Here is a 24579-nt window from a genome sequence, read left to right as displayed (position 1 = left end):
CGCGCCGCCCCCGCCCCCCCCCCCCCCCCCCCCCCCCCCCGCCGCCCCCCCCCCCCCCCCCCCGGCCCCCCCCCCCCCCCCCCCCCCCGCCCAGCGCCACGGTGACATTGAGTGATATTGTGGGAGCCTCAACTCAGGGGTATGCTTGGCACCAGACTTGCTGTGCACTAGCCAAGCCTCCCATGTTATCCGGACACGCCCGTCAGGGAACGGGATCAAGGCCGAAGACGGGCCGTGAATTTATCACGACGCACAGATATATAAGAACAGTACAAGACTGGATTGTCCCGTAGCCGTCTACGGTGTCCACCACGGTCGGGCTGAGCAGGTTGGCATTGATGGAATGGTCATTGCACATTACGGCACTTACCGCCCTTATTATTATGGGGATCATGGTAGTGTGGAATGAACTATCGCGGGCTCTACCTTAAAACGGTCCTAGTCCCGCCCATGATATTTGATCCTGTTCGGGGGAGTAATTACCTAGATGACTGGCCACCCGCCGAGTCGATGCGTCCACGCGGTAGAAACAGCGAGCGGGCCAAACGACGCAACAGGAAAGCATGTTCACGATGGTGGGTTGCCAGGGCGAGTACCGTGACATAGCCATCGGCGTCAACCCCAGACTTCGGGAAGTTCAATGTCACGCTGGCTGCTGGATATGATTTCAGGGGGTGGTTTCGCCAAGACTGCTATTCTGTGTTGCCCCACAAGGCGTAACATCATAGGCGGAGAAATAACAACACCCCATACCGACGTCTCAAGGGAGTCTAACTGGAAGGAGTGTTGTTGAGTTGGGATCAGGAGATGGCGTTTGAGGACAGATAGAAAAGAACATCAAAAATAGAAACAGGATCAAAACGGGAGAAATGGCAAGATAGGTGAAGAAAGAAAGGGATGCTGCCGGTTGGCCAGCCTTATTTTATTTTTGCCATGATTATTCCTTGCTGCCGAGGCAAGTGGAGTCTTTACATTCGGCGCCAACGGAGAGCAACGAGAAAGGGGGCCTTGCAAGGCAACACAGCTTTCGAGTTTCCACAAGGCTTGCAGCATTGACACGTAGCCAATGGATGGCAGGAAACCACCCCGCCGCCGCCGACGGATGATCTTGGGGAGGCGGCACGGCACTACCCAAGAAAGGAATTTTGCTCCGCCCTGCAGCTGGAACGCCGTGTGTTTTGTGTGCGTCCTGTCGGGGCCCAACTTCGCGAGGAGACTTGAAGTCGGAACTCGGAAGGGGTTCTTCAAGGGGGAAGGAGGGGTGTTCGGACGACGGCAGTGGCTCAGAGCCCTTCTTTGTTCGAGGCATCTCCACCGTACTAGCGAATGCCGAGCAATCCGGTGCCTTGGTAGGCTGTCGCTAGACAGCCCAGGCCCCTTGGACTCCATCGACTAGCTTGCTGCGAGCCGGGAATTGAAATGTCCACGGGAATATTCTTGGAGGAAAGAGGGGGGGGGTTCGCGTCAACTAATTTTGAGCGGATGGGGAATTTCCATCACCTCAACGTCATCTCGGCCTAATCCACTTAGTGTAACAAGATGACGAAGAAGAAGCTTGGGAGGTAACGTGGCAGTGGAGGATCGCAGCCGTGTTGGTGAGAGAGCGCGGATGAAATGGCTGGGCGTTGAATTCCTGCAGTACACATACACACACACACTATTGCGTAGTAGAAAGACATTTCCGACTCGCCGAGGCACCGCCGAAGGGGAGCGGAAACGCTACTGCGTGGAAAGATTCGAGATTTTCATTCAGACTCGGCAGCAATGCATTGCCACTCGGGCCGCTGCTTGCCGGGGCTGTCAACCTGGTCGGCGGATCGGCGTGGTTACTGCAAAAATGGAGCAGTGCGAGAAGAAAAGGGAAATAGGAGTAGCCGGCACGCATATTCGGCAGAGGCTCCTGCCGATCACCCAACGAGCCGACTGTCGAAACAAGCCCCGCCCCGGCGACCCTGCCCGTGTCCGAGGCGGCTAAGGACTGTGACGGAATTCGACCAGGGACGATCAATGATGATTGCGCCATCCATGATCCGTCCAGGAACGCAGAGACCACTTGAGCAGGGACTGCCCCGCTCTGATTGGGATACCTTCACATTCCCTCCTTCCTCGTTTGGCCGAGCTTCCAGCCAGTCGGTCAGGATCCTCGGCGGCGGCACCAGTGACAGGTCGTAATAATAATAATTGGAGTGTAACAGCACCAATAACAGTAGGCTTCCTTGTGTTTATCGTATTACCCAGGTGGGGAGGAACACGCGTCCATGGGCGAAGCAGAGAGATCCGCGGTTTGTGGGCACAGACACCAGACTCAGCCCTGTGCACCTGGGCAGGGAGTTTTGAGCCCATTGTCAATCAATCACCCGACTGGCCATACGTTGGGCAGGGGTGAGAAAACTGTTCGCATAGGGTGACCCGACTCAAGATGTCAAACTGGAAAGTTGGTCATGCCATCCAGCAGGGATGAAGAGGTGGTGGACATTGATCGCCACACTTGGCAATTCTTTTTCTCGGTGAAGAATCCAGCGCATGTTTATCAATCTTTGCGCGTGGCAAGTTCCATTAGCGTGAGCATATACCGCACTACGCAGTATCCGTAGATTGACCAAGGAAAAAGCAGTTTGTATCCGCATGGCGTGCAGGGAGGAGCCCCCGCCATTGGCGTCAACAGCAGAGGCAGGCGCGGCAGGGTAGCGATCTCTGTACATACGCATGGAGTGGAGGTAATGTAATCTGCAAGTAAGTGCACACCCCACCACAAATCTCGCTGATCAAGGACACCAGGGCGAAGGGGGGAAGGGGCAAAGGGGCGAAGGCGAATAGCTACGCAAAGCTGCGTTGGAACGCCGAAAATAAAACAGCGAGCAGTGCGAGGGACAGTTTAAATATCGGTCCCGACACTCTGGGTCGTGATGCTGCGCCGTAAGCAACATGCCAAAGCACGGAACCTAGATTCCAATAGTACTCCGTCTACCAGGTAGGTACTTAGGTACTCAGTAAGCAACGTACTGTGTAAGCAGCCAGTCGGCAGAATCGGCCGCCCAGGCAGGATTGACATCACTCAGCTGACCAGACCGAGAGAGGGGAGGAGACAGAGGACCCCTGATTTTATTCCGCATTCAGCCTTTCTGCGGCGGAAAACGGCCGCTGTGGAGTGTATCTTTGGAAATGGGCATAACCTACGGATCCGTATTTGTCCCTTTTAGCGTGTTCTCACGCCGCCTCTCTCCTCGGTTAGGGATGCCTTGTTTTTTTGCTCCCACCCTGTTTGCCGGTACGGATAAGTCCGCACCTTCGCCCTGCCCTGCCAGTGGGGCTCTCAGCCTGTCAAAACTCGACCCCGCCAACACATGGCGGTCTCCACTGTGGTGCCCTAGCCTGTCCCAGTGGCAGATTGGGGGGTCGCCATGACTCGCCATTCGACGAGTCGGTCACTCTAGCTCTCTGAATAACGAGACAGGCATATGCAATCTCCAAGGAAAACGCCGAGTCGCGAGCTATAGCGGTGCTGCTCTTATACCATGGAAACCAGATCCAGAGCCACATCCGATGGACACATGCACGACAAAGCAGGACGAACGCACGCATCTGTCGATACGTCTCCGAACCATTCTCCTCTAGGTGCTGGAGGGCCTGACGTCGGCGGCATCGACAGGGTTATGTCGCCACGGGCAAGGCAATACATGACCCTCCCTGATGTTGACCGACGATGCAAGCGAAGCCGCCTCCGGAGTCGATGAGAGCTGAATCATACCAGTTTCCCCGTGACAGATCTGAGTTCTTGGCCATTGTGCATATCTCCAATTTAACACTACTCTGGACGTGATCCCGGCTCCCAGTGGGGTGCAGCGGGTGGCGATAATTTTTGACCAAACACACCATCTCAGAGATCTGACAAGATCGACTGGTGATGCATTTCAGGGGCATCCTGCCAGTCGAATGACCAGGGTTCGATCCATGGTTCCTACAAAAATTCCTTGATCTCAGTGCCGAACCGGAACCAATCAATCGCCGGTCAACTCTTCCATCCTCGGCGGGACACGCCGAGACCTGACCATTCACATGGCCCCTGGAAATACTGGGTGGTGGGTGACCGCTGTGGCGAGCAGAACATCATCATGAGGCCGAGTTTTCTGACGGTACGGGACAGAGCCCCCGAAAGTCATCGTCTCCTTGGTTGCCAGGCAGCCAGGGGAGGGTAATAACTTCCCTCCCCCCCCCCCTTCCCTTCCACACGTGTCCGCCACCACCTGTGCTTTGCCTTACGCCTTCGCCCTCGTGTCCAAGACAGCGGGAAGGGGATTGTCATGCCCATCCGTCTCGTGTAACCGGCCAGAGACGTGCAACCGCGGATCGAGAGATGAGTGGCATCGCTCCCACGGTGTCACCCAACCTGGCAGGCGTACCTCTTGTTCTTGCTTGCCCAGGAGAACCTGCTGCTTCCGTGCTACCTCTCGGGTATGGGCAATTTGCCGGCAGCCCTGGCCCCTACCGTATTGCATTCAGTAAACCATTGTGCAGTACCTATTCGCAGTAGTTGCCGGCAGAGCTTGGCAAATGTGCGCCGACGAACGAAACGACTGGCTATCCTGAGAGCCCGGCGACTGCGGGGGGGTTCGGTGCGACATCGCGTTTCACCTCGTCCTGTCTTTTGCCGTGAGGGACATTCGGCTGGGGGCTCCGTACGCGCGCGTCTTTCTGCTGCCTGTCTGCCGTCTGGTAACTAGAACAGGGACGAGCGACCGAAAGCGGCAGGATGATCAACGAACTCTTTGGTGGGTGTTGTAGACATGTGGGATGCACCGAATGGTGCTGCCTAGATGGGTGGGGGGCCGTTGGCCTACGAATTGCAATGGCATCGGAACTGTTACCGTATACGGAAGAGAGAGGGTCGGCACTCAATGTCCCGCAGCCTGGCGAGGTGGGTAATGCCATCGGCGCAATGCTGGGGACCCTCTCCGTGCCGACGACTCCTGTGCCAGCAATAACATGGACGGGAAGTCGAACGCAACAGCGATCAGTGATCAGCAACCGCGGATATCCACAAGAAGGCTCAGGGTTCTCCCTGTCAACCCTCCCCCTCCCCCTCCCACCTTCACTTGCGCTGTCTGTGCTGGAAGCAAAAACCATGCAGATTGTCGGCGCCAAGAGTCTCAGGCCCTAAAGATATCTTGTCGCGGGTGTTGGCTGGCACACGGTACCTGTCTATAATCGTCGTCGCCGTTGGCGACGGGTTGGGTAGGGTTGTAGTGCGTGTGCAGAAAGTGCAATATTATTAGAATTGGGCCGGTTCCTGTTGGCCCCCCCGACATCTCAAAGGTTCGTTGGAAATGTCGCTGAGCGAATCGGAGAAGGGCAAGCAAGCAAGCAAGCAGTCGGCCTGCATCGGCGTATAACCATCATGGGCACCAGTATTGGACCAACGTTCGAGGGCATATGGGACAGAACTCACAAGAGAGGGCCATTGCGTCTGTTTAGATGAGGCATTCGGGATGGATGTCTGCGCAGTAAGCACGAGGGCCCACATCCATGACAGCTGGGGTTACGGGAATTACGCCGTACACACTTTGCAGTGCATCCGTTTCCGTCCGTACCTTAGGTAAGGTAGACTGGTACTTTCGTTCGTTCTGTAGGGCTGAGTGCTCCGATGGCAGATTAGCCAAAACCACTTGCTAATAGTTCCTCTGCCAAGCATATTCTTAGCCATTTTCCTAGCCAAGGTTGGCACACTTCGGCGAGTTGGCTCGGGTCACCTGAGTCTCTAGCGTTGTAAGCAACATGCCGGTCTTACCATGGTGTATTGCAGCGAGTTCCTTGGCGAACTGCTGAGGAGAGGCTTGCGAGACCTTGGCAAAGGACTATTACAGAGAGAAATAAAAACGGAGGGGCCAGGGAGGGTGGGGGGGAAGATAGATAAAGCCAGAGGAACAAAAAAAAAAAAAAAAAGAGGAAAAGAGAAAAAGGGACGTGACTGACAATGATCGCCAAAAGGGCTCCCCTGCCCCGCAACGTGGGTGGTGAAAACTAACCAGATTCGTGAGCAGGCGAGCAGGCGAGCAGGGATGACGGCATTAAGGAGGACAACCCCGCCATCCGAACACCCAAGTTAGCTCTGTAGCGTTGGTATCGCGGGAAATGACCACTGCGGATCAGGGCGAATCTGGCCAAGCGACGAGCCAAAAAGCCACAGCGCGAGAGCTCTTTGTCATCCTCAGTCATCGGCTGCATTTCCTCTTGCGGCTGTAGTAAATAATACTATAATAGCCTGTTGTTTGTGCCTGGGAGGTATAATAATAACCTAACCCGGATCTGCGTCTTGCCGCGTGGTAATATTCTGGCTGTCGAAAGAGGTGTGAGCGGGTGGCAGGCGGGCAGGGGGGGGAGGGGACAATCTCGAAATGGTCTTGTGTTCCCGCGCTGTGACGACCCTGTAGGGCAGAGGACATGGAATGTGGCCATGTGCGATCCCGTCCTGCGAGTGTGTCGAACTAGGTACGTAATTCCCATAGGCCCATAGGTTCCCTGCCGCCGGCCCGGCTTATTAGGAAAGGGCTGACGATGGGTGGGCTGATAGAACGAAGATGCAGAAAGATTACAGATTACCTAGGTACCTACCTACTTATCCCTTCCCATCTTCTCAAAACTGCACACCCCAGGCTATCTGACCTATCGACTCCCGGGCCGACGGTGAAAACATGCGGATTGGAATTGGGAGTGCATGCCACTGAGGGATGGGAGGCAGGTAGGTGGCCAACTTGGGTAATCCGGTCCCGCATTCCAGTACCTGTACCTTGCGAGGAAGATACGCACGTAGTTATTCCGCGCTCCACACCCAACCTTTCGGATGTTTTTAGGCAGTCTGTCGCGTAAGACTGGCGCTGCTGACGCCTGAGTTGCCTGCCCAATGTAAGGTCGGGCGGCCGATCAAGGAGTCGATAGATTGAGGGATTACATTTTGTGCCGAAATTCACAACAAGGCGCTCGGGCGAAAAGGGGGCTAATAGATCTGGGGTGACGGCCAACCTGGGCGGTGACAGCACAACGAAGGAAGCCGAAGATGGAAGGAAGGAAGGCTCCTTCAGGCTACCAAGGCACGCCTTAGCCTTTGAATGGCAAATACCTAGGTAGGTAGGTACGTACGGATTACGGAATACCTGGGGCCAGATCGCCCCAGCAGAGGGTACCAAGGGAAGGCACGATCCCACCCTCTGACCCCTAATAATACCTAAAGGAAAGAGGTAGGTAGGTAGATACCTACCTAGGTCAGAGGGATTCTGTCATCTTGCCTTCGCATCATTCCCTCAATGCCATGCGGACTAGGAATGCGCCTTCTATTCCTGGCCCGCACCTACCGCTCGATCAGTCTCGATTTCACAATTCGCCCGTTGTCTTCCCCTTATGCCACCAAGCGATCGATGCCTGAGCACCATTTAGCAAAGGATGTCACTGGGGATGCACACAGTTCTGTGTACATGCGTAGGTACCACATGCTCAGCCTTCTTCCTTACGTAGTATGGGCCTCTTCCGCTCCCCGATTAATTCTACCATGCTATCCGGAACTAACTCAAAAAAGGACGCGGGTATTTAGGTAATTCTTACTTCCGTACTTTGATGGGAATGGGCCGGAGAAGGAATGTGGAACCAGCCCAGCGGATAACCCCATAAACACACCCCACCGCTGCGCATTAGTCGCTCCCGAAGTGGTTGGGTTGAGGGGCATAGGGGGCGTGTGCATGAGTAGCCTGTTAGGGCTTGAAATAAGGCAGGGCGCGCCCCCCTACGCAATACTACCCACCCTAGTCGTCCGTACCACTAGTCCGTTTTCAAAGTACCTGCCCAAATACCTAACGTATCTCCATGTTTCCGCTGCGCACGAAGTACCCAACATCGTCCCGTAAGCTGATCCGTGGAAGATTGGATGCAAACCCCGTGGGCATCTGTAGCCTCCTCTTCTTCTTCTTTGCTTTGGGTCTGTATCCATTTATATTCTTGAAACATATCTGTTGGTTCAATACTGCTTGCTGTCCTGCACGGTGCATGGGAATATGCGTTGTGTGGTACCTACCTAGATGCTCAACTGCCACTCTCCCCTCTCATCGGCTACCTCTCTTGGTAAGGTAGGTTCATCTTCCTCCTACCTGGTACCCTGTCACTCTTTCTTTACCCCTTCCCATCTCGCCTTAACGCCTCCCATAACGGTCTGGACTCTTACGTTATTAGCTCGGTACCAAGGCCGACTATTTTCGCCTTCCCTGGGAAAAGTAGCTGACGGGGATTGTTTATCAATCCTTGGATCCTTGGATTGCTCCCGTCCCTGCCTGTCCAGCTCCACATCCGCATTACCTTTCTGCGACCTCCCTCCAGGTCGGCCATCCTCTGATTCACGGAACTCCTGGGGCATTTTCCTCCCTGTTTCGCCATCCGTCGCATTCCAATGGTCATCTAGATCTCTGATAGCGACTCTTGTCGTCTCTCCCTTTTCCTAGGATCCTTTTATTTTGCATTCGCCACTAGGCTCTAGGTTGGTATTGGACAGGGGCGAACCGAGACAAGCCGATCCTGCAGAACTCGATCATCTTGCATTCTTCCATATTTTCGACGACGCCTGCATCGATACGGACTCGGCAAATGCCTGCGGGTTGCCAAGGATCTGGTAAGGGAATTCCTTGCCCTGGCCGCTTTGCGTCATTTGTTTTTGCTGATGGCCATTCTCGCAGGCTGAGTGGCTCCTTGTTCAGCTGTCTCTGGCCAGCCTTCACGCTTGTGGCAATAGCGGTTACGAGCACCTTCAGCTGGCATTCTCCTCGCCTCGCGTCCTCCCCCTCCGACACTTCGCGACGGAATCTGCACCACGCGCACGCGGCAACAGCACAATGGAAGTCAATCCGTCTTATACACGGAGGGAGTACGGCGGTGGCGTGCCCTCCATATGCACGAGTGACTTTGGACGCTCGAGGACTTCCAAACCCTCGCCACCTCTCTCGTCCTCCATTGCCATGTCGATACCCGGCTCCGCAAACCATACCGGCGACGTGCCACCTCCGCTGCCGCCGCCCAAATACCCTCCTATCGAAGGTCTTCCCGACGTCAGAGATCCCCGAGATTTTCGCCGGGCTGAGCCAGATGACCCCTTTCCGGAGGACACCAGGCAACACTATAAGATGAGGGACAATCCTTTCGGCCATCACGACTCGGATGAAGGATATCACAGTATCGGCTCCGCTAGGTTCGTATGCTCGCATGCATTTTGATCGGCCTTGGGGGGCAGAACAGAGCAAAGCCCCACGTCCATTCTGCTTCGACTGTGGTCTTAGGATCCTCACATACTGACTTTGGTACCCCCCCTTCAGGACCCTAAACTCGCCGCGATTCAGTATGCATCACGCCTACCGGTCAGCTCCTGACTCGGGGATCGACAGCTCCATGCTGAGCAAGCTGAACTCTAGGAGGTCGGTGGACAATCGCTCACCGTCTCGGTGGACAAACCTCAGCGCGTCTGCTGTGGATACGAGGCCAACCCGGCCTACGCCGATGGAGCTGCCCAAGTTGCTCTCGCTCCCGGTTAGATCGCGACACCTCCCCCAACCCATTCTAGATTCGCCCCATCGCTTCACCCAGACACCAGTCGTCTCGGAAGCCTCTCCTCACAGCAACCCCTTTGGCCGTCACTCGGCCGACTACCGGTCACCGGTTGGCACAGAACCCGGTGATCTCGAGCGGTCCCCGGACCCGCGAAGCACGAGGACAAACAGCGGATCGTTGCCCGACGACTTTGCGATACCCACACAGGGGAGTTATGACATGAGGGATGACGATGTGGACTTCCCCATGGAGGAGACATCCCGTCTCCGCATGTTAAAGATCGAGGATACAATACGGGAACGTGAGCGGGAATTACGAGACCGGGGCCAGAAACGCCGTGCGTCCTCGCCACCAAGCGACGACCCACCGTTGCCGAGTGATCTCTTCCGACGACGGGACGGGGCAGCCTGTGTCTCCCGAGGATCCCCGACGCCGAGGCTAACGCCTATGCCCCAGAGTTCCGTCTCGAGCGTTTCGTCGGCCGGGCGTAGTGCCAGCAGTTTCATGGGCTTAACAACAGCCAGCAGCATGACAAGTATAGCGTCATACGGGCAGAGATCACCGCCGGGGCGTTCGCCAGTGTCGCCTACTGATGTACCCAGTTATGAAAGCCCATTTGGAACCCACGGGAGCTTTGCCGCCCTCTCGCGTAGCTCGTCGATGGGCCTTGCAGCCGCAATCCAGCAGCAACAACACCAGAGGACACTCAGCGATCTCCCCCCCGTAGCGCAAGGCAATCGAGTTATGGTGTCGCCAAGGAAGCTGACAGAGCCGCTGAAGAGCAACAACAGCATCGCCACAAAGATGCACGCCTTTCACATGTGCGAATGCTGTCCGAAGAAACCGAAGAAGTTTGAGACACGAGAAGAGTTGATGTACGTCAAGTCCATGTTCTAGTGCCACACCAGGACACAACTGCCACCCCTCCCCCCTTCTTTTACTACAATGTGACAGCTGTGACAAGTCATGGTCAGCCAAATGAACCCCTTGCTGATTCTCAAGTCCAACAGCGCCCACGAAGCTGAGAAGCAGTATGAGTGTTCCTTCTGTGGTAACCGTTTTAAGAACAAGAACGAGGCAGAGCGGCATCAAAATTCGCTCCACGTTCGGCGGCACAGCTGGTCGTGCTCGGCTTTGACAGGATACGAACGAGCCTTCCATGAGAGCACGACACGACCTGGGGAGGCCGATAGCTGCGGCTACTGCGGTGAGGAATTTGCACGGACTGGGCCCCCTGGGCCACCAAACCAGGGGCGGTTCGCGAGCGATCAGGATTGGGAAGCTCGGATTCGACACCTGCAGGATATACACAAGTTCAGGGAGTGCAATTCGAGCAAGAAGTTCTACCGCGCCGACCATTTCCGGCAGCACCTCAAACACAGCCATGCTGGCACTAGTGGCAAGTGGACGAACATGCTGGAGAACGCCTGCATGATGGAAGAAGACCCACCCGTGGGGGCCAGATGATGAAGGAGGTTCTGGTGGGAGAGAGGAGATGGGAAGAGGTCGAACCGCCGCCCCCTAAATTGGCCGGGCTCTAGCCACCAACTATGGAATGACGGGATCAGGCTAGCCGGATGCCCATTGGGACGACCACGACAAATAGCCGAACGAGGAGGGGGGATTTAACATGCGGGCCAGCGACGCAGCCAGAAGCAAGGCACCATTACTAGAACAGGGATCGCGGCTGAACCGAAAGATTTGCGCTGTGCCCTGGCAATTCCCGTCCTTCTACCCAAGGCGTTTCGAGATTTTTTTTTTGGGGGGAGGCCCAACGGAAAATCGCTACAGATTCACACAACAACAATATTGTTGCCTGTGTGGCTCCTCAATTGCCTGTTGTGGTGGGAATGCCGCATCCTACAAGCCGAGCGGGATGCAAACCAACGGGGAAAAAGTCGGTTTGAAAGCTGCGGCTTTGTGTCCGACGTCGGATGGAGCTGCGACGCATTTGGTGGGGGGTCTGGTTGGACTGGACATCTTCCACTGTCTTCTTCTTTACCTACCTTGGGCCACCTTGACCCAAGCTTCCCACAGAGGTACGGGGTGCAGGGATGGTTGAACAGCTCCGTTTTTGGCTGTCCACCGAACCCACCTGCTCTCCATGCACGCCCAGGCCTGCGCCATACTCATGCAGATTTGCAGATTTACAGACTTGCATGGCGCTCGCCAGCTCAGCAACGCATCGCACCAGTGCATGACAACCTCTATGCCAACGAACAGCTAGTCCGACTGCTTGCTTTTCATCCCACCTTCTCTGCCTTTCCTGCGCAGGCACCATCGTTGCGCAGAGCTTGACGCTTGCTTTCTCCGACCGCCTTGATCCCCGATACGCACCTCCCCATGCGGCGCACGGCGCTGGTTTCTTTCGCCATGCCACCGCTTGGTCCGTGAACTGCGCCTTGATCATGATTGGTCCGGGTGCTTACCCGTCCCTCGACTCTCTCATCGCTTCACGCCACAAGAATCCATCAACGGCCAATCTGGCAATGCGTGCCCTCCGAGGACATCCCGCTTCCCGCTCAGGGTCATCCCATGGACGTTGATGGAAGCTCCGGCTTTCAAGCCACTGCGACATGACCGGCCTGGCGTCCATACACCGTCTCCTCCCGCACTTCCCGCCAAGTACAAACCGACTCCGATTTCTGTACTGATAACCCTGTATTTTGTTGGGTCTCTTCATCCTTCAGTCCGACCTATGGCTTCAATTTCTCTCTGTTCATGCTGATATTTGCTTCATTCATTTTCAATAATCGCATCCCCCCCCAATTGCCGCGGCACCCAGCAACGAGGGATACCCGCCTTAACTACCTCGAGGCACACTTAGAAGCATTGTTTTATTCCCTTAGGTTTGCTATTAGAAGTGGGCACGGAGAAGGAGAGGAGGAGAGAAGGAGAGGAGGAGAGAAGGAGAGGAGGAGGAGAGGGGAGGAATGCGAATTGACTTGGCCGTTTATCGGCTGCACATTGGGATCAGGAACCTGGTTGGTGGCGTCTTTGGTCCTTCAAGCCGGTCACGAGCCACGAACATCGACCCTGCATTAACCGGATTGGCGCTTTCAATTTTCCTTTTACTAAGGCCGGACTCTGGTGTTCTCGGGTTGGGATCATTTCCATGCCCTTTGCCTGCCCATTCTCGATGGCGGCGGCGAAGGAGCTCTTGATGTTCGGTACAAGTACAAGCAGGTGGGTAGGTGACTGTTGCAGCTAGACGAGCATGTTTGTCAGGGGAGTGGAGGGGTCGAATATTCGACTGGGAGACGACGGAAATGAGGAACAAAGATGAGAGCATCTCTAGCCACCTAGCAAGGAAACGAATAGGCATGATGAGACAAGCTCCAAGTTTAACTAGTTGTGTGTGCTCGGCTATTTTTAACATCTCGGGCCGGCTTCTAGAATGGAGATTGAGTTTGGCACTCTTCTTCACATGCTCAGCCCTACCGCTGAGGGACCGCTACCGTATACGTACCCGGACGTAGAATGGGCCAATCACACGCCAAATTCGGCCCTGTATTCCGAATAGGTGGGGCAAATTGTCGAAGCCAGACAAAAGAAAAAAAGAGAGTGAAAAAGTCCCCGACGAGCCCCTCAATTAGAACAAACAAACGCCCCCGTTTGAGTTCGGAGCTGAGACGGCGCAGAAATAGCTCGCCTGTACGTCACAACCGGCAAAGCAGTTGCTGAACGAGGTTCATACTTCAACGATATCTAGGTAGTCCTCCGGCTTTCAGGTCATAATTCTTCTCCGGAAACCCAGCTGCTTCGATTACCCCGCGTCGCATTTCCGCTGGCGTACCATCAAGGCGCCGCAGCAAATTCGAAAGGGAGATGGCGCTTTCCAGGATTTCGGGCAGGGAAGATCTCTATGTTGGCGGGTACGCCCCCCTCTCTATCCTTCTCTCGCCCTCACCCATCCGGAAGTCACGTCACTAACCATGTCGTCTAAAAAGGATCTTCGCCCTCCGCCGGCCGTCTCTGCTCGAAGAAAAGAAGATAACACACATCCTCTCCGTCATCCAGTACACGTTCGCCAACATGGACGAGTTCAAAGACAAGTACACCCATCTCAGCGTCGACGTCGACGATATGGATGACCAGGACATCCTCGTCCACCTCCCCAAGATGGTCCGCTTCATCGAGCGCGGACTCTACGGCGACGCCGCCTTCGCGAACAGAACCTCCTCTACTCCCCCGGCAATAAACCCCCACGACGACGACGACGACGACGACGCCATCACACCCGCCCCGCCCGCAGACCCGTCGTCCACCCCCGACTCCGCCCGCTTCGCCCGCCTCCGCCTTGCCTCGCCGCCGGCAAATCCCCCTTCGCACACCGACGGCAGCGGCGGGCCCGACCCGGCCGGCGCCGTCTTCGTCCACTGCGCCATGGGCAAGTCGCGTTCTGTCACGGCCGTCGTCGCGTGGCTGCTGTGGAAGTACCCGTACCGGTTCGGCGGTGCAGGCGACACCGACACCGACACCGACGCCAACGCCGGCTGGGGCAGGAGGAAGAGGAGAGCCGACGACAAGGAAGGAGGCGGTAAAGATGGCGATGACGACGACGACGACGACAACGACGCGTTCGCGGTGGTGGGGCGGGCGATCGAGTGGGTGCGGCGGGCGCGCGGGATCGCCGAGCCGAACCCGGGGTTCGTCCGGCAGCTGGCGCTGTGGTGGGGGATGGGGTGCCCGGCGGGCTCGGACGACGCCGTCGAGAGGAACAGGCTATACAGGCGGTGGGCTTACCGGAGGGAGGTGGAGGAGAGCGCGAGGATCGGGAGAGCGCCTGATCGGTTGAGGTTTGAGGATGAGGATGAGGAGGAGGAGGAGGAGGAGGGCGGCGGCGGCGGCGGGCCCGGGCTGGAGCTGCGGTGCAAGAAGTGCCGCCGCGTGCTGGCGACGAAGCCCTTTGTGGTACCGCACCGGGGGGCCGGCGGCGGGAAGGGACCGAAGGCGGCGTCCTGTCCGCATTTCTTCGTCGAGCCCATGTCGTGGATGCGCCCCATCCTCGAGGAGGGCGTTCTCGACGGCCGTCTGGCCTGCCCAAACGCCAAGTGCGGGGCCTCTATCGGCCGGTACACCTGGCAGGGGTTCAAGTGCGGCTGCGGCGAGTGGGTCTGCCCCGCCTTCTCGCTGCACAGGAGCAAGGTCGACGGCGTCGTTACCCGTCCGGGCGGTGCTGCCGCGCCCGGCCCCGGTCGTGGGGCCGTGCTCGGCGCCGAGGCCGACCGCATGGCAGCTCTGGGGATCCGGCTGCCGCCCGGGTTGGGAGCTGTTTCTAGGAAGGAGAATCTATGACCGGTGAACTGAATCGATACCCCCCCCATTACTTTTCCCCCCCATGTTCTCACCGCAGCTCTTGCGAATGTTTTGTCATCGGCTCACGGGGTCATCCTCGTCGTGTCAGCAATACAGTCGTGGAGGAGAGAAATCGGCACGGTTGCTTACTCTCCGGATCTACACTGTGACCAGGCCATCTTACCTAACCCGCCAGATCTGCCGTTTGGTCCGAGCATGACACGGGCTCTTTCGTTTTGCTCGTTCTCAATTAGTCCGCTGACGTCTTCACACACCCCGGCTCTTCCTTCCGCGCGCCCCCCCTCCCCCGGGTCCTGGTCAGCACTGACAGTTCGTTCCATCCACCCCCAATACCTAGCAGCCTGGCCCTGCAACCGACGACTGGACTCTGACCCATGACGACGTGGATTAGCGGGAACCCCCCTCCCAATCGAACATCCCATCTGGTTAGGGCTTACGCCCACATCGCTCGCCCTACTGGCTTCCCTGTCCGTTTTGTCGACTTGTCTCAGACGGAGAGGGGGGAGGGGGGAGGGGGTGTGGCCGCATCCCCCTCGCTGACCCCCCCGTCAGCACGGCGTAAATACTTAAATTACCCTCGCTAACTTGGAGACTAAGCCTGAACCTGACCCTTGAGAAGAATGGAAGGAACAGGGTTCAGGTGCAGGGCTGAGAGACGGGCTACGGGGATACCCGATGCGGTAACTCGTGTGATCTTGGGTGGTTGCATCAGCCCAGGAGTCTTTTCGATTCGGTGGTCGGGGGCTCACACACACACACACCCAACGTCATCGATAACCAATTCTCCTGTTTTCCAACGACATGCCAAATGCCTGTGGGTGTTACTTGTAATATTCCCGACCATGATACCCGTGACTTCGAATGGCAAGATGCATGTCAGAGCCTAAGCAGGTGCGCTGACAGTGACGCTTGCTCTCTGAAAATGTCCGTCTCGAGGAAGGACATGGCAAAACGGATGGCTTTCTTTCGTCGATCCTCCACCCCCAAGGGTCTCCAGATCCGAGCCGTTGACGCGCCGACCGTTAGGCTCGGCTCCGAATGTCCCACCTCCCCTCTCCAAATGCCCAAGCCAGCCGCAAGAAGAGTTGAGCTAGAATTACTTTGTCCAAGGAGGCTGAGTGGTCTCACGCTGATAGAAATCTGAGAATTATCTTGATACCTGTGAACTCCTTCGCAGCAGCAAGCCTTTTCACCCGGCTCGGCAAAGGTCCCTCCCGTCCACTAGGCAGAAGGACAAGCCATATGCGCGCCATCTGCCCCAGCAAGCCCAGTAATGGAAGGATTGACAGGCTACCAAGGGAAAGCTCTCTGCCCACTTTCCACCCACATGGTTAAGCCGGACTTATTAGTGTGGGAATACTAGATATTAGCTGGTAGGCGCCGGGCACTTGCTGCCGCTGACCTGTAAGCAGGGGTAAGCACTAGTCCGCTTACGGGCAATGCCCATCTAGGTGTATTGTATGTGCATATATACCTACCACACGAACGGCTGAATACCGCGTGCACACACCATTTGGCTGGCTGGGTTCTTGCAGAGAGGCAGTGCCCAAGCGGGGTGAGTTTATTGCGTCAGTTGAGTCCGAGCTGGCCGGACCGTGATGCGAGCGTCTGGTTGAATTGAAGAAGAGAAAAGAGAACCAACAAAAAGAAAAGTCCGTTGCAAAGGTTGTTCGCAAGGAAAAGAACCTAATAAGATAGTAGGAGCAGAGGGAGGGGGGCAGGTATACACACACACGGAGCGAGAGAGACATACATACACACGACGTACAGTACATGCATGATTAAAGGAGGGTCATACGGAGATGTTGGGTGCAACGGAAAGAAAGACTAGAATATGGAAAGGTATTGCTCTATCTGCGTGACCTATTTCCCATCTCTCCGCAATTCGGGGAGGGTGGTTGTGCACTAGAGGGTGGTCTTGGTAAGCAACATAGGATAAGTAGTTGGATGTTGGCGATATATCTCGTTCCCGTCGGCGAGGTCGGGGATCTTCGGCAGGGCCCAATGCCCGCTGTCGGCACCTTTGATCCCTGAACAACAGACTAAGACTCCTTGGCGCAATGCAGAAACGTATTCATTCCTCGTTTATAAAAGACTAGCATAGGTTTAGTCAGAGGGTAAGATAGTAACATCTGGAGTCGAACTTGTGGGGAAAGGAGCCCACCTCGAACATTTCAGGACGAGGGGCAAAAACCAGAGACCTGATGCCCCAATCGAGGTTTCTTTCCCTCACTTCCGTTTACTTTGCATAGTAAAAACAGGCAGTTGTAAATCGCAGTCCATTGTGAAGCATGCCGAGTTTTCGCCGATTCGCCAAACCTGGACTACCCGATTGAAATCTTGGGTTTAGGTGCTCCATTACCAGCCTCTAGAAACTCACTGGACTCGCTTTAGACTAGTCCATCGCCTTGCTTCGCCAACTGCCATTCATGGTAGGCCCTTTGGGACCGAAGGGAAGAAGGTCGGGTTCTGCAACCTTTCACGATTTCGCCTCGCCATCTCGGCTTGCCGCTTCCTCTCGACGCGCTGCGTATAAAATGTCCTGCAAAAAAAAAAAAAGAGTCAATCAAGGGGCTCGCATGAGAGCCGATGAAAGGGCTCGGGGTTTCGGAAACGAGACCTCTTCAGCTCAAATACACGGGGCTCTTCCTCGGCCAGAGGGGATTTTGTTTCTGACTTTTCCCCGAGAGGCACAACGTCAGCGAGTTTAAAGCGATATTCGAGGAAGAGTGAGCACCACCTACCTTGCCCTCCTCCTCCCCGTCCTTGCTCTTGTCATCGTCCGTTTTGGTGTCCTTGCCCTTTCCCTTTCCCTTGCCCTTGCCCTCTCCGTCCTTCTTCTCCTTCTCCTTCTCCTTCTTCTTGCGCTGCTTCTCCTCGTACTCGGCCTTCACCCGAGCCACCTCGTCCTCCAGCTCCTTCTTCTTCCTGGCCTCGACTGCCTCCTGATCGATGATCGGGGTGCAGAACCCCTTGTCCCTGAGGTGGCTAGGGCAGACATAGAAGAAGTCCTAGGCGCACGGTGAGATTCCATACTTTTTGAGCTTCTCGGTCCCCCCCACCTTGTTCTCTGGCGTGACCAGGACACTTGTGCTGAGCTTGAAGCAGATCTCGCACGCCCTTGCGCTTGTTTCGGCCACCTTCCGGTGCGAATAAATGTTTGGAAACGCCATCTTGGAGTTTGGACACGGAAGGGAGAGAATCGCAGTCGGGTTATGCCACCATCTCTTGGTCTCTGGGATTGCGATGGAGTCGGGCGTCAAATCGACAGCAGCTCGCATGATTGGACGAGATGTCCCCAATGGTCCGTCTAAATAGCTAAGGCCCACACTGTGCACCCGGACTACCGCCCTGGTCCATATTATATAGGTAGATAGCCTAAAGCAACGACAATGGGTTGGAACATGGAGTGACCTGAGGTTAATCGTCAAGATGATTGTAATGATTTTCTGTATTCACCTTAGTTTTAGACTCTTGCCGTCTACTGCCGCTGCTAATGAGTGAAGAACGCAAGTGACTTGCTTAAGACCTTAGATGAGGTTGAGGTTTGAGGTCTAGTCTTGTAACTGATGCTTCAAAAAAGAAGTGCAATAGTTCTAATAATATGTATTCCATTTTTGCAGAGTCTAGGTAGGATATTGCCGCTTCACCATTAAGGTTCACCGACTGTTCGTGACGCATAATGAGCCACTCAATTTCAAAGGCTCGTGCCGTTGGACTCTTGGTTGTAGGAGTCTCGATGTGAAGCCCCTATTATTCTCGGAGTGGGACATGTTGACGTAGCTTCTGGGGCTACAAACAGTTGAAACACGCCTTAACATTTGCTTGTGCCGCATTATTAGCCAGGCCAGAACAACAATAAACGAAGACAAACTGCCAAGTAGTCCTCAGGAGGGGTATTGGAGCGGTATGTACGATATACCTAGTAAGCTATGAGTTGTCAAGATTCAGATGAGAGTTGCTGAGCCAAAAGCGAAACAAATGCCAAGGATACCTGACGATGGACCATACTCAACGTGATTCCTCGCCGTGGCTAACCTGTCCATTCCTACTTGCTAAGTGGCTTCTCCCAGATAAGATTGGAGACCTTTGACAGAGCGGCAACGAGGTTCAACGTTTCAGAAGAATGAGATGGCGGGAGCGAGTTAGTTCCTAGCCTTTGTTGACTCGACGCTTCAAGAGAAGCCCCTCTTCAACTGACAATATCCAGATCCGGAATGTGCGCTCCAAAGGAGCCGAAATTATTAATAGCCTGTTTTACTGTTTCTTCCTGCCACAACTCTAGCTTGGTCGGCTGGTCCTCGGTTACGAGAAAAGAACACAACAACGCTCTACCATGCCAGGTACCTATTCAGGCGGCTACCCTCATTACTATTGCTAATACGGAGGGATGATTGGGTGCGCTGAGTGGGATTGAGGTTCGAGAGAAGACAATAAAACTTTGGGACAACGCCGTTGGAATCGGTCTATTACGAAAACGCGCGGGGGCATCACAGAGAAGGATTGAGTTGGTGGGGTCATGAAGCGGTTATGGTGATCATGCCACCACCTCGGGACGTTCCTAGTTGAGTGGGGCGCTGGTGATTTACGTCACCCCACTCTCGGCGCCCCCTCAAGGATCTAGACAACTCCAAGCTGGGACTCGACGCCGGGAATATGGAATGATAGAGCAGCGATGGGCTTCTAGAAATTCTTTCCGAGGCGGTCGTCGCCGGGTTTGATTGATCTGAATTGGTCCCGCTGTGTCCATCTCTCTGCCCCTTTCCATTACTCCCCCTCCCTCCCCCCCTCGCTCTCCTCCCCCTCGCTCTCCCCCTCGTGTCGGATACCGGGTGCGGCGGCAACATGAATCCTAAAATCATCCACCTGCCCGACGGGCAGAACTTCACCGTGATTCCCGTCTTTGCCGGACTCTTCTTCAAGTCTCACGAGCTCAACACCCACCCCAACGCGTTTCCGATTGGATGGACCGTTGTCCTCCACACCGATGACGGCGACGACCGCGGCGACGAGAAGCCCACAGCGCCAGACGATGGCATGGACGAGGACGGCGGCGGCGGCGGCGGCGGCGACAGTCCCAAGTGGCACAGGCCGTACACGCACTCGTTTACGAAGCCAACCCTCCACAGTGACCACCTCTTCATCTCGTCCATCTCGAATCCCTCCAGCAACGACTTCAAGCCCGCTGCCAGCCCGAGCCGGCAGATAGCCATGATGCTCTGGGTCACGCTCTACTGGTACTTCCACCAACCCGTGCCCCACGCGACACTGGACACGGAAGCCTCGCGGGGCACGCCCGAGGCAGGCAAACCGCGCGGGGAGTGGCGGATACACATCAAGAGGGACGGCATGTTTCGTGGACGGAACGTGCTGCCGAAGCTGGAGCGCATGGGGCTGATTGCCAGCCTCGACTCTACCGTCGGCACCACGATCGAGGACAGCGGGGAAGGATGGTCGCACATGTTTGCATCCCAGAAGATGTTTTGGCAGATCCCCGCCCGCCTCTTCCTCTTCACGCTACAGCCCACCACCAGAGGCACGCCCTCATACCAAGCGTCCCCTGTGACCAGCCGCCCGGGCTCGCCTACGCGCCTGCCCTCGCCGCTCCCGGGCCAGGCCGCCGACGTCCCCGGCGCGTCGACTGCGGTCACCTTCGCCAGCATGCCCTCGATCCCCTCGGGGCCCTTCTTCAGCACGAGCCACCTCCCAACCTACTACCCGCCAGCCCCGACGCAATACACGACGACGAATCAGCTCCGCCACCCGATCCGGCCGAAGCCGCCCCGCATGGGCGAGGTCTTCTACACGCGCTTCGTCCCCTCGGCCGGGCAGTACCTCTCGTTCCGCGTGGCCTCGCTCTCGGCCAAGCCCGTGCCGTACATGGGGCCCGTAGGCCCCCGGCCGCCGGTACACGCCCACCTCGGCCTCATGAGCGACACGTCGCTGCTGCAGATGTGGCTGGCCAACCCGCGGGTTCGCGCCTTCTGGGGCGACTACGTCCCCGACTTCCTGTCCACCGCCCTGTCGTCGGCCCACAGCTTCCCCGTCATCGGCATGTGGGACGGCGTGCCGTTTGGCTACTTTGAGATCTACTGGGTCAGGGAGGACCCGCTCGGCCGCCTCGCCGGCGCCTCGGCCGCCGACGACTGGGACCGCGGCTTCCACGTCTTCGTCGGCGAGGAGTGGGCGCGCGGCCGCGTCCAGCCGTGGCTGTCTAGCCTCGTGCATTGGGCCTTCTGCGCCGACTATCGGACCATGAGCATCTGTACGGAGCCGAGGGTCGATAATGCGAGGTGGGTGGTCTGAGACCATGCTTCTTGTTCTCTCTGTTCCCTAACTGCCTTCCATTTGCCCCTCCCCCGTCCCTGCCCGGAGACCTGCAAGTCATAGCTAATACGCCTGGCCTAGATTCATCCAGCACCTCCAGTTTACGGGCTTCTCGAAGGAGAAAGAAATAGCATTCCCGCATAAGCAAGCTTGGTTCGGGCGTCTGAGACGAGAATCTTGGGCCGGCCCGGCATTTTGACGACAATAATTGGAACTGTGGGCTGTTTCTGGGGCCTGTGTGTCAACGTCGTCCTTGCCTTGCCCCTTGGATAAGATGGGGCGTCGAATGGGAAAAGGCAAGAGTGGAAACTACGCCGAGCTGCAATAAACAAGCTATAGGCAACCGCATCACGGCTCTATGAGGCCTTCGAGCTAACAATGAACCGAGCTTCCGGCAGGCTCTCTCTCCTCCACATCATCATCATTGCCTTCCCAGACAAGTGTAGTCCAAGCGATGCTCCATCCCGCTATTATGCCATGCCATCTTGCCGACCCCGCGGTTTCCGTCCGCCAGTCACAGTGTCGCGTCCCTCTGGGAAGATGAGAACGGGAAATGCTGGACCTAGATGTTGCGGCTAAGTTGATCTCCCGTGGAACAGTTCTAAGGCGTGAGGCACCCAAGTCATCCAGTAGCCGGCGGGAGACTGGAAGTATGCGGCATCTGCATCCAGTCATTTGATACCGAGTTCATTGCTACCACCTTTCGTAGAGAGTAGACACCAAAATACAGAGAAAATAGATCCGTCATCAAAGGAGCCCAATCCGATCACCCAACGCCATCCCCTAAGCACATGTCGCATATTCGAGCAACGAGATAACCAACCAATCACTCCTTCCATTTGCTACTCTGCTTCAACCACGTCTCAAAATCCTGCAGCGAGCTCTCCTCCTTCCTCAGTGCCGCAATGTCCACCCCATAGCCCTCCTTCTCGAAGAAGGCAAACATGGCGCCGAGGTCGCCGACCGTCCACAACACGGCTTTGCCGAGGAACGTCCAGCTCTGGGGAAGCTCCTTGCCGGTGACCTTTGCGAACCGCTCCTTGGCCTCGGCGAGGGTGAGGGCGTCGCCGGCGAGGCCGACGGCCCGGCCGGCCCACTCCTCCGGGCTGGCGAGCGCCCTGGCCGCGAAGACGCCAATGTCCCGCACGCTGACGAGCTGCAGCTTCGTGGCGGGCGAGAGGGCCGACGCCCACATGGCCGTGAACATGGAGCAGAACATGCCCGGGTTCATGTTGTCGAGGAAGGCCACGGGCCGCAGGACGGTCCAGGTGAAGGACCCGGGCTCGCGGGCGGCCTTGTCGCGCACGTGCACCTCGATGTTGTGTTTCTGGTAGAAGTGCTTGACGTCGGTGGGGTTGTCCCAGCTGCGGGCGTCGCCGCCGCGGTCGACGCTTGAGAAGACGACGTGCTTGACCCCGTGCGAGACGGCCGCGTCGATGAGCGGGATGGCCTGCTTCTCCTCGTCCACCTTGCCCGGGCTGGTCACCACGAAGATGCCGCTGATGGAGCCCTTGGGCCGCGTCTCGAAGATGGGCGCCGGGTCCGTCGAGTCGCCTTGCACGAGCTCGATGGCGCCCGGGTGGGCTTCGGCGAGGGCCTTGGCGCCGGCGGACTCGGCGTTCCTGGTCAGGGCTAGGATCTTTGGCCGGGGCTCGGGCAGGTTGAGAAGCGCTGTCACTACGGCGCCGCCCTGCTTGCCCGTGGCACCGACGACGAGGACGCTAGGCGTGGGAGCTGACATGGCTTTGAAGATGCTGGGAGTGAGAGTGTGAGACTGCTGATGCCGGTTACTTGCCGGCAATACAAGGGTGGTTTTTGTATTGGTTCAAAAAGGGAACTGAGGTGCTAGAATGACCTTAATAGAGCGGGTTGAGGACGTTGAGAAGGTTTGTATAAATATGAGATCATCGTTTCCAAATCACGCCTTGGGCGGCCGGACAACCCCGCCAATATATCCGATGGCTTACCTAAGGTCAAGCCGACGAGATACGACATTCCATCGATCTCGTAACCTTATCCTTCCGATGGACAATACGAGTTGGACGAATGGTGACAACCAATCTGCATCACGCAACTTGCTCCACAAGGAATGCAAATCCGCGGAAAACGGAGTTCTTTGTTTTCAAAGGGATGGACATTTTGTCGGACTTTGAATCCCTTGGAAGCCCTGATATTTGCTCGAAATTGTATCAAGTGGTTGGAAAGATAGTTCGACATCAACTTTGCGTCTCCTCCCTAGTAATTAGGTACCTATGTTTGTTGCTTGGCGGGGAGGTTCCGGTGGGGCACCAGCTATCTGGGCTTAAGGAAGTCACATTGATTGGCTGATGCGAGCCTTAGCCTTGCGCCTCCAGCCTTGTCGCTCTGGGCGGCGTGACATCCCACTTCAGGCGGCCCACACAAATGAGTTGATGAGTTGAGCAAGCGAGACATCAACCACGTAAACCATCCTCGAAACGTCCTAGACCCTCTTAGACCCGACCGACGCAACAGATACCCTCCGCGCAGACGGACCTCAACCGATCAGAAGCACAAAAAGCCATGAACCGCCTCTTCGGATCCTCCTCAGGCGCCAAGCCACCTAAGGCGACGCTCGACTCCGCCATCGGCAACATCGACACGCGCATCAGCTCGATCGACGTCAAGCTGGCGTCGCTCAACGCGGAGCTGACGGCGTACCAGACCAAGCTGGGCAAGATGCGCGACGGGCCGGGCAAGACGGCCATCAAGCAGAAGGCGCTCAAGGTGCTGCAGCGGCGCAAGATGTACGAGGCGCAGCGCGACCAGCTGCAGTCACAGGTGTGGAACATGGAGCAGGCCCAGACCATGCAGGACAACCTCAAGAACACAATGGTCACGGTCGATGCCCTCAAGCAGACCAACAAGGCCCTGCGCAAGGAGTACGGCAAGGTCGACATCGACAGGATCGAGCGCCTGCAGGACGACATGGCCGACCTGCTCGACGTCGGCAACGAGATCCAGGAGTCGCTCGCCCGCAGCTACGACGTGCCCGAGGACGTCGACGAGGCCGAGCTCGACGCCGAGCTAGAGGCCCTCGGCCACGAGGTCGACCTCGACCGCGAGCTCGGCGGCCACGAGTCGGCGCTGCCGAGCTTCATGCAGGACGAGGTGCCCGACTTCATCGACGAGGCGCCCGTGCAGGCTGGCAAGCTCAAGGAGGCGGCGGGGTGAGGGTAAGGGGACGGATGCTATTGTGGGGAAGGTCGGGGGGAAGGTGGGGGGTCGGGGGGGGGGGGGGGGGGGAAAAAAAAAATACGCCGGCAAGGTGGTGTTGCCGCCAAGGGCGGCCGCGGCCCCTGGCAAGGACCCCCAGCAACTACACCCCGAAATATACTA

At 56.7% G+C, this 24579-nt stretch overlaps 6 protein-coding genes across 6 annotated transcripts; 4 read left to right on the top strand and 2 right to left on the bottom strand.

Moving 5' to 3' along the window:
• Positions 1 to 8990: 8990 nt before the first annotated feature.
• Positions 8991 to 11043, top strand: QBC33DRAFT_455115 (uncharacterized protein; the record flags this gene model as incomplete). Its single annotated transcript, XM_060424759.1, has 3 exons — positions 8991 to 9220; positions 9345 to 10451; positions 10587 to 11043. The coding sequence occupies 3 exons, from the start codon at positions 8991 to 8993 to the stop codon at positions 11041 to 11043; spliced, it is 1794 nt and encodes a 597-aa protein (XP_060281589.1).
• A 2361-nt stretch (positions 11044 to 13404) lies between these two features.
• On the top strand, positions 13405 to 14874 carry QBC33DRAFT_454996 (tyrosine protein phosphatase yvh1; the record flags this gene model as incomplete). The annotated part of the gene is made up of 4 exons (XM_060424754.1): positions 13405 to 13451; positions 13527 to 13835; positions 13920 to 14032; positions 14123 to 14874. The coding sequence occupies 4 exons, from the start codon at positions 13405 to 13407 to the stop codon at positions 14872 to 14874; spliced, it is 1221 nt and encodes a 406-aa protein (XP_060281588.1).
• Positions 14875 to 17322: 2448 nt separating this feature from the next.
• QBC33DRAFT_455194 (putative upf0589 protein) lies at positions 17323 to 18068 on the bottom strand (the record flags this gene model as incomplete). The annotated part of the gene is made up of 4 exons (XM_060424763.1): positions 17323 to 17437; positions 17516 to 17571; positions 17640 to 17906; positions 17958 to 18068. 4 exons carry the CDS (start codon positions 18066 to 18068, stop codon positions 17323 to 17325), a joined length of 549 nt encoding a protein of 182 aa, XP_060281587.1.
• A 1468-nt stretch (positions 18069 to 19536) lies between these two features.
• Positions 19537 to 21637, top strand: QBC33DRAFT_544099 (acyl-CoA N-acyltransferase). Its single transcript, XM_060428423.1, has 2 exons — positions 19537 to 21188; positions 21304 to 21637. Exons 1-2 carry the CDS (start codon positions 19741 to 19743, stop codon positions 21419 to 21421), a joined length of 1566 nt encoding a protein of 521 aa, XP_060281586.1. The 5' UTR covers positions 19537 to 19740; the 3' UTR covers positions 21422 to 21637.
• A 287-nt stretch (positions 21638 to 21924) lies between these two features.
• On the bottom strand, positions 21925 to 23459 carry QBC33DRAFT_138771 (NmrA-like family domain-containing protein 1). The gene is made up of 2 exons (XM_060422102.1): positions 23190 to 23459; positions 21925 to 22996 (listed from the first exon to the last, which is right to left on the bottom strand). Exon 2 carries the CDS (start codon positions 22961 to 22963, stop codon positions 22049 to 22051), a length of 915 nt encoding a protein of 304 aa, XP_060281585.1. The 5' UTR covers positions 22964 to 22996; positions 23190 to 23459; the 3' UTR covers positions 21925 to 22048.
• On the top strand, positions 23460 to 24442 carry QBC33DRAFT_138770 (Snf7 family). The gene has a single exon (XM_060422101.1). It carries the CDS (start codon positions 23764 to 23766, stop codon positions 24412 to 24414), a length of 651 nt encoding a protein of 216 aa, XP_060281584.1. The 5' UTR covers positions 23460 to 23763; the 3' UTR covers positions 24415 to 24442.
• Positions 24443 to 24579: the final 137 nt, after the last annotated feature.

Source organism: Phialemonium atrogriseum, assembly GCF_030411735.1.
Source record: "Phialemonium atrogriseum strain 8032-3 unplaced genomic scaffold QBC33scaffold_19, whole genome shotgun sequence".
Lineage (NCBI taxonomy): Eukaryota > Fungi > Ascomycota > Sordariomycetes > Cephalothecales > Cephalothecaceae > Phialemonium > Phialemonium atrogriseum.
This window is presented reverse-complemented; position numbering and strand designations above follow the sequence as displayed.

Excerpts from the sequence above, each read along its gene's own strand:
- QBC33DRAFT_138771 (XM_060422102.1), bottom strand. The coding sequence starts at position 22,963 with ATGTCAGCTCCCACGCCTAGCGTCCTCGTCGTCGGTGCCACGGGCAAG.
- QBC33DRAFT_138770 (XM_060422101.1), top strand. The coding sequence starts at position 23,764 with ATGAACCGCCTCTTCGGATCCTCCTCAGGCGCCAAGCCACCTAAGGCG.
- QBC33DRAFT_544099 (XM_060428423.1), top strand. The coding sequence starts at position 19,741 with ATGAATCCTAAAATCATCCACCTGCCCGACGGGCAGAACTTCACCGTG. Across the intron at positions 21,189-21,303 it reads CCGAGGGTCGATAATGCGAG|ATTCATCCAGCACCTCCAGT; the intron begins GTGGGTGGTCTG and ends CGCCTGGCCTAG.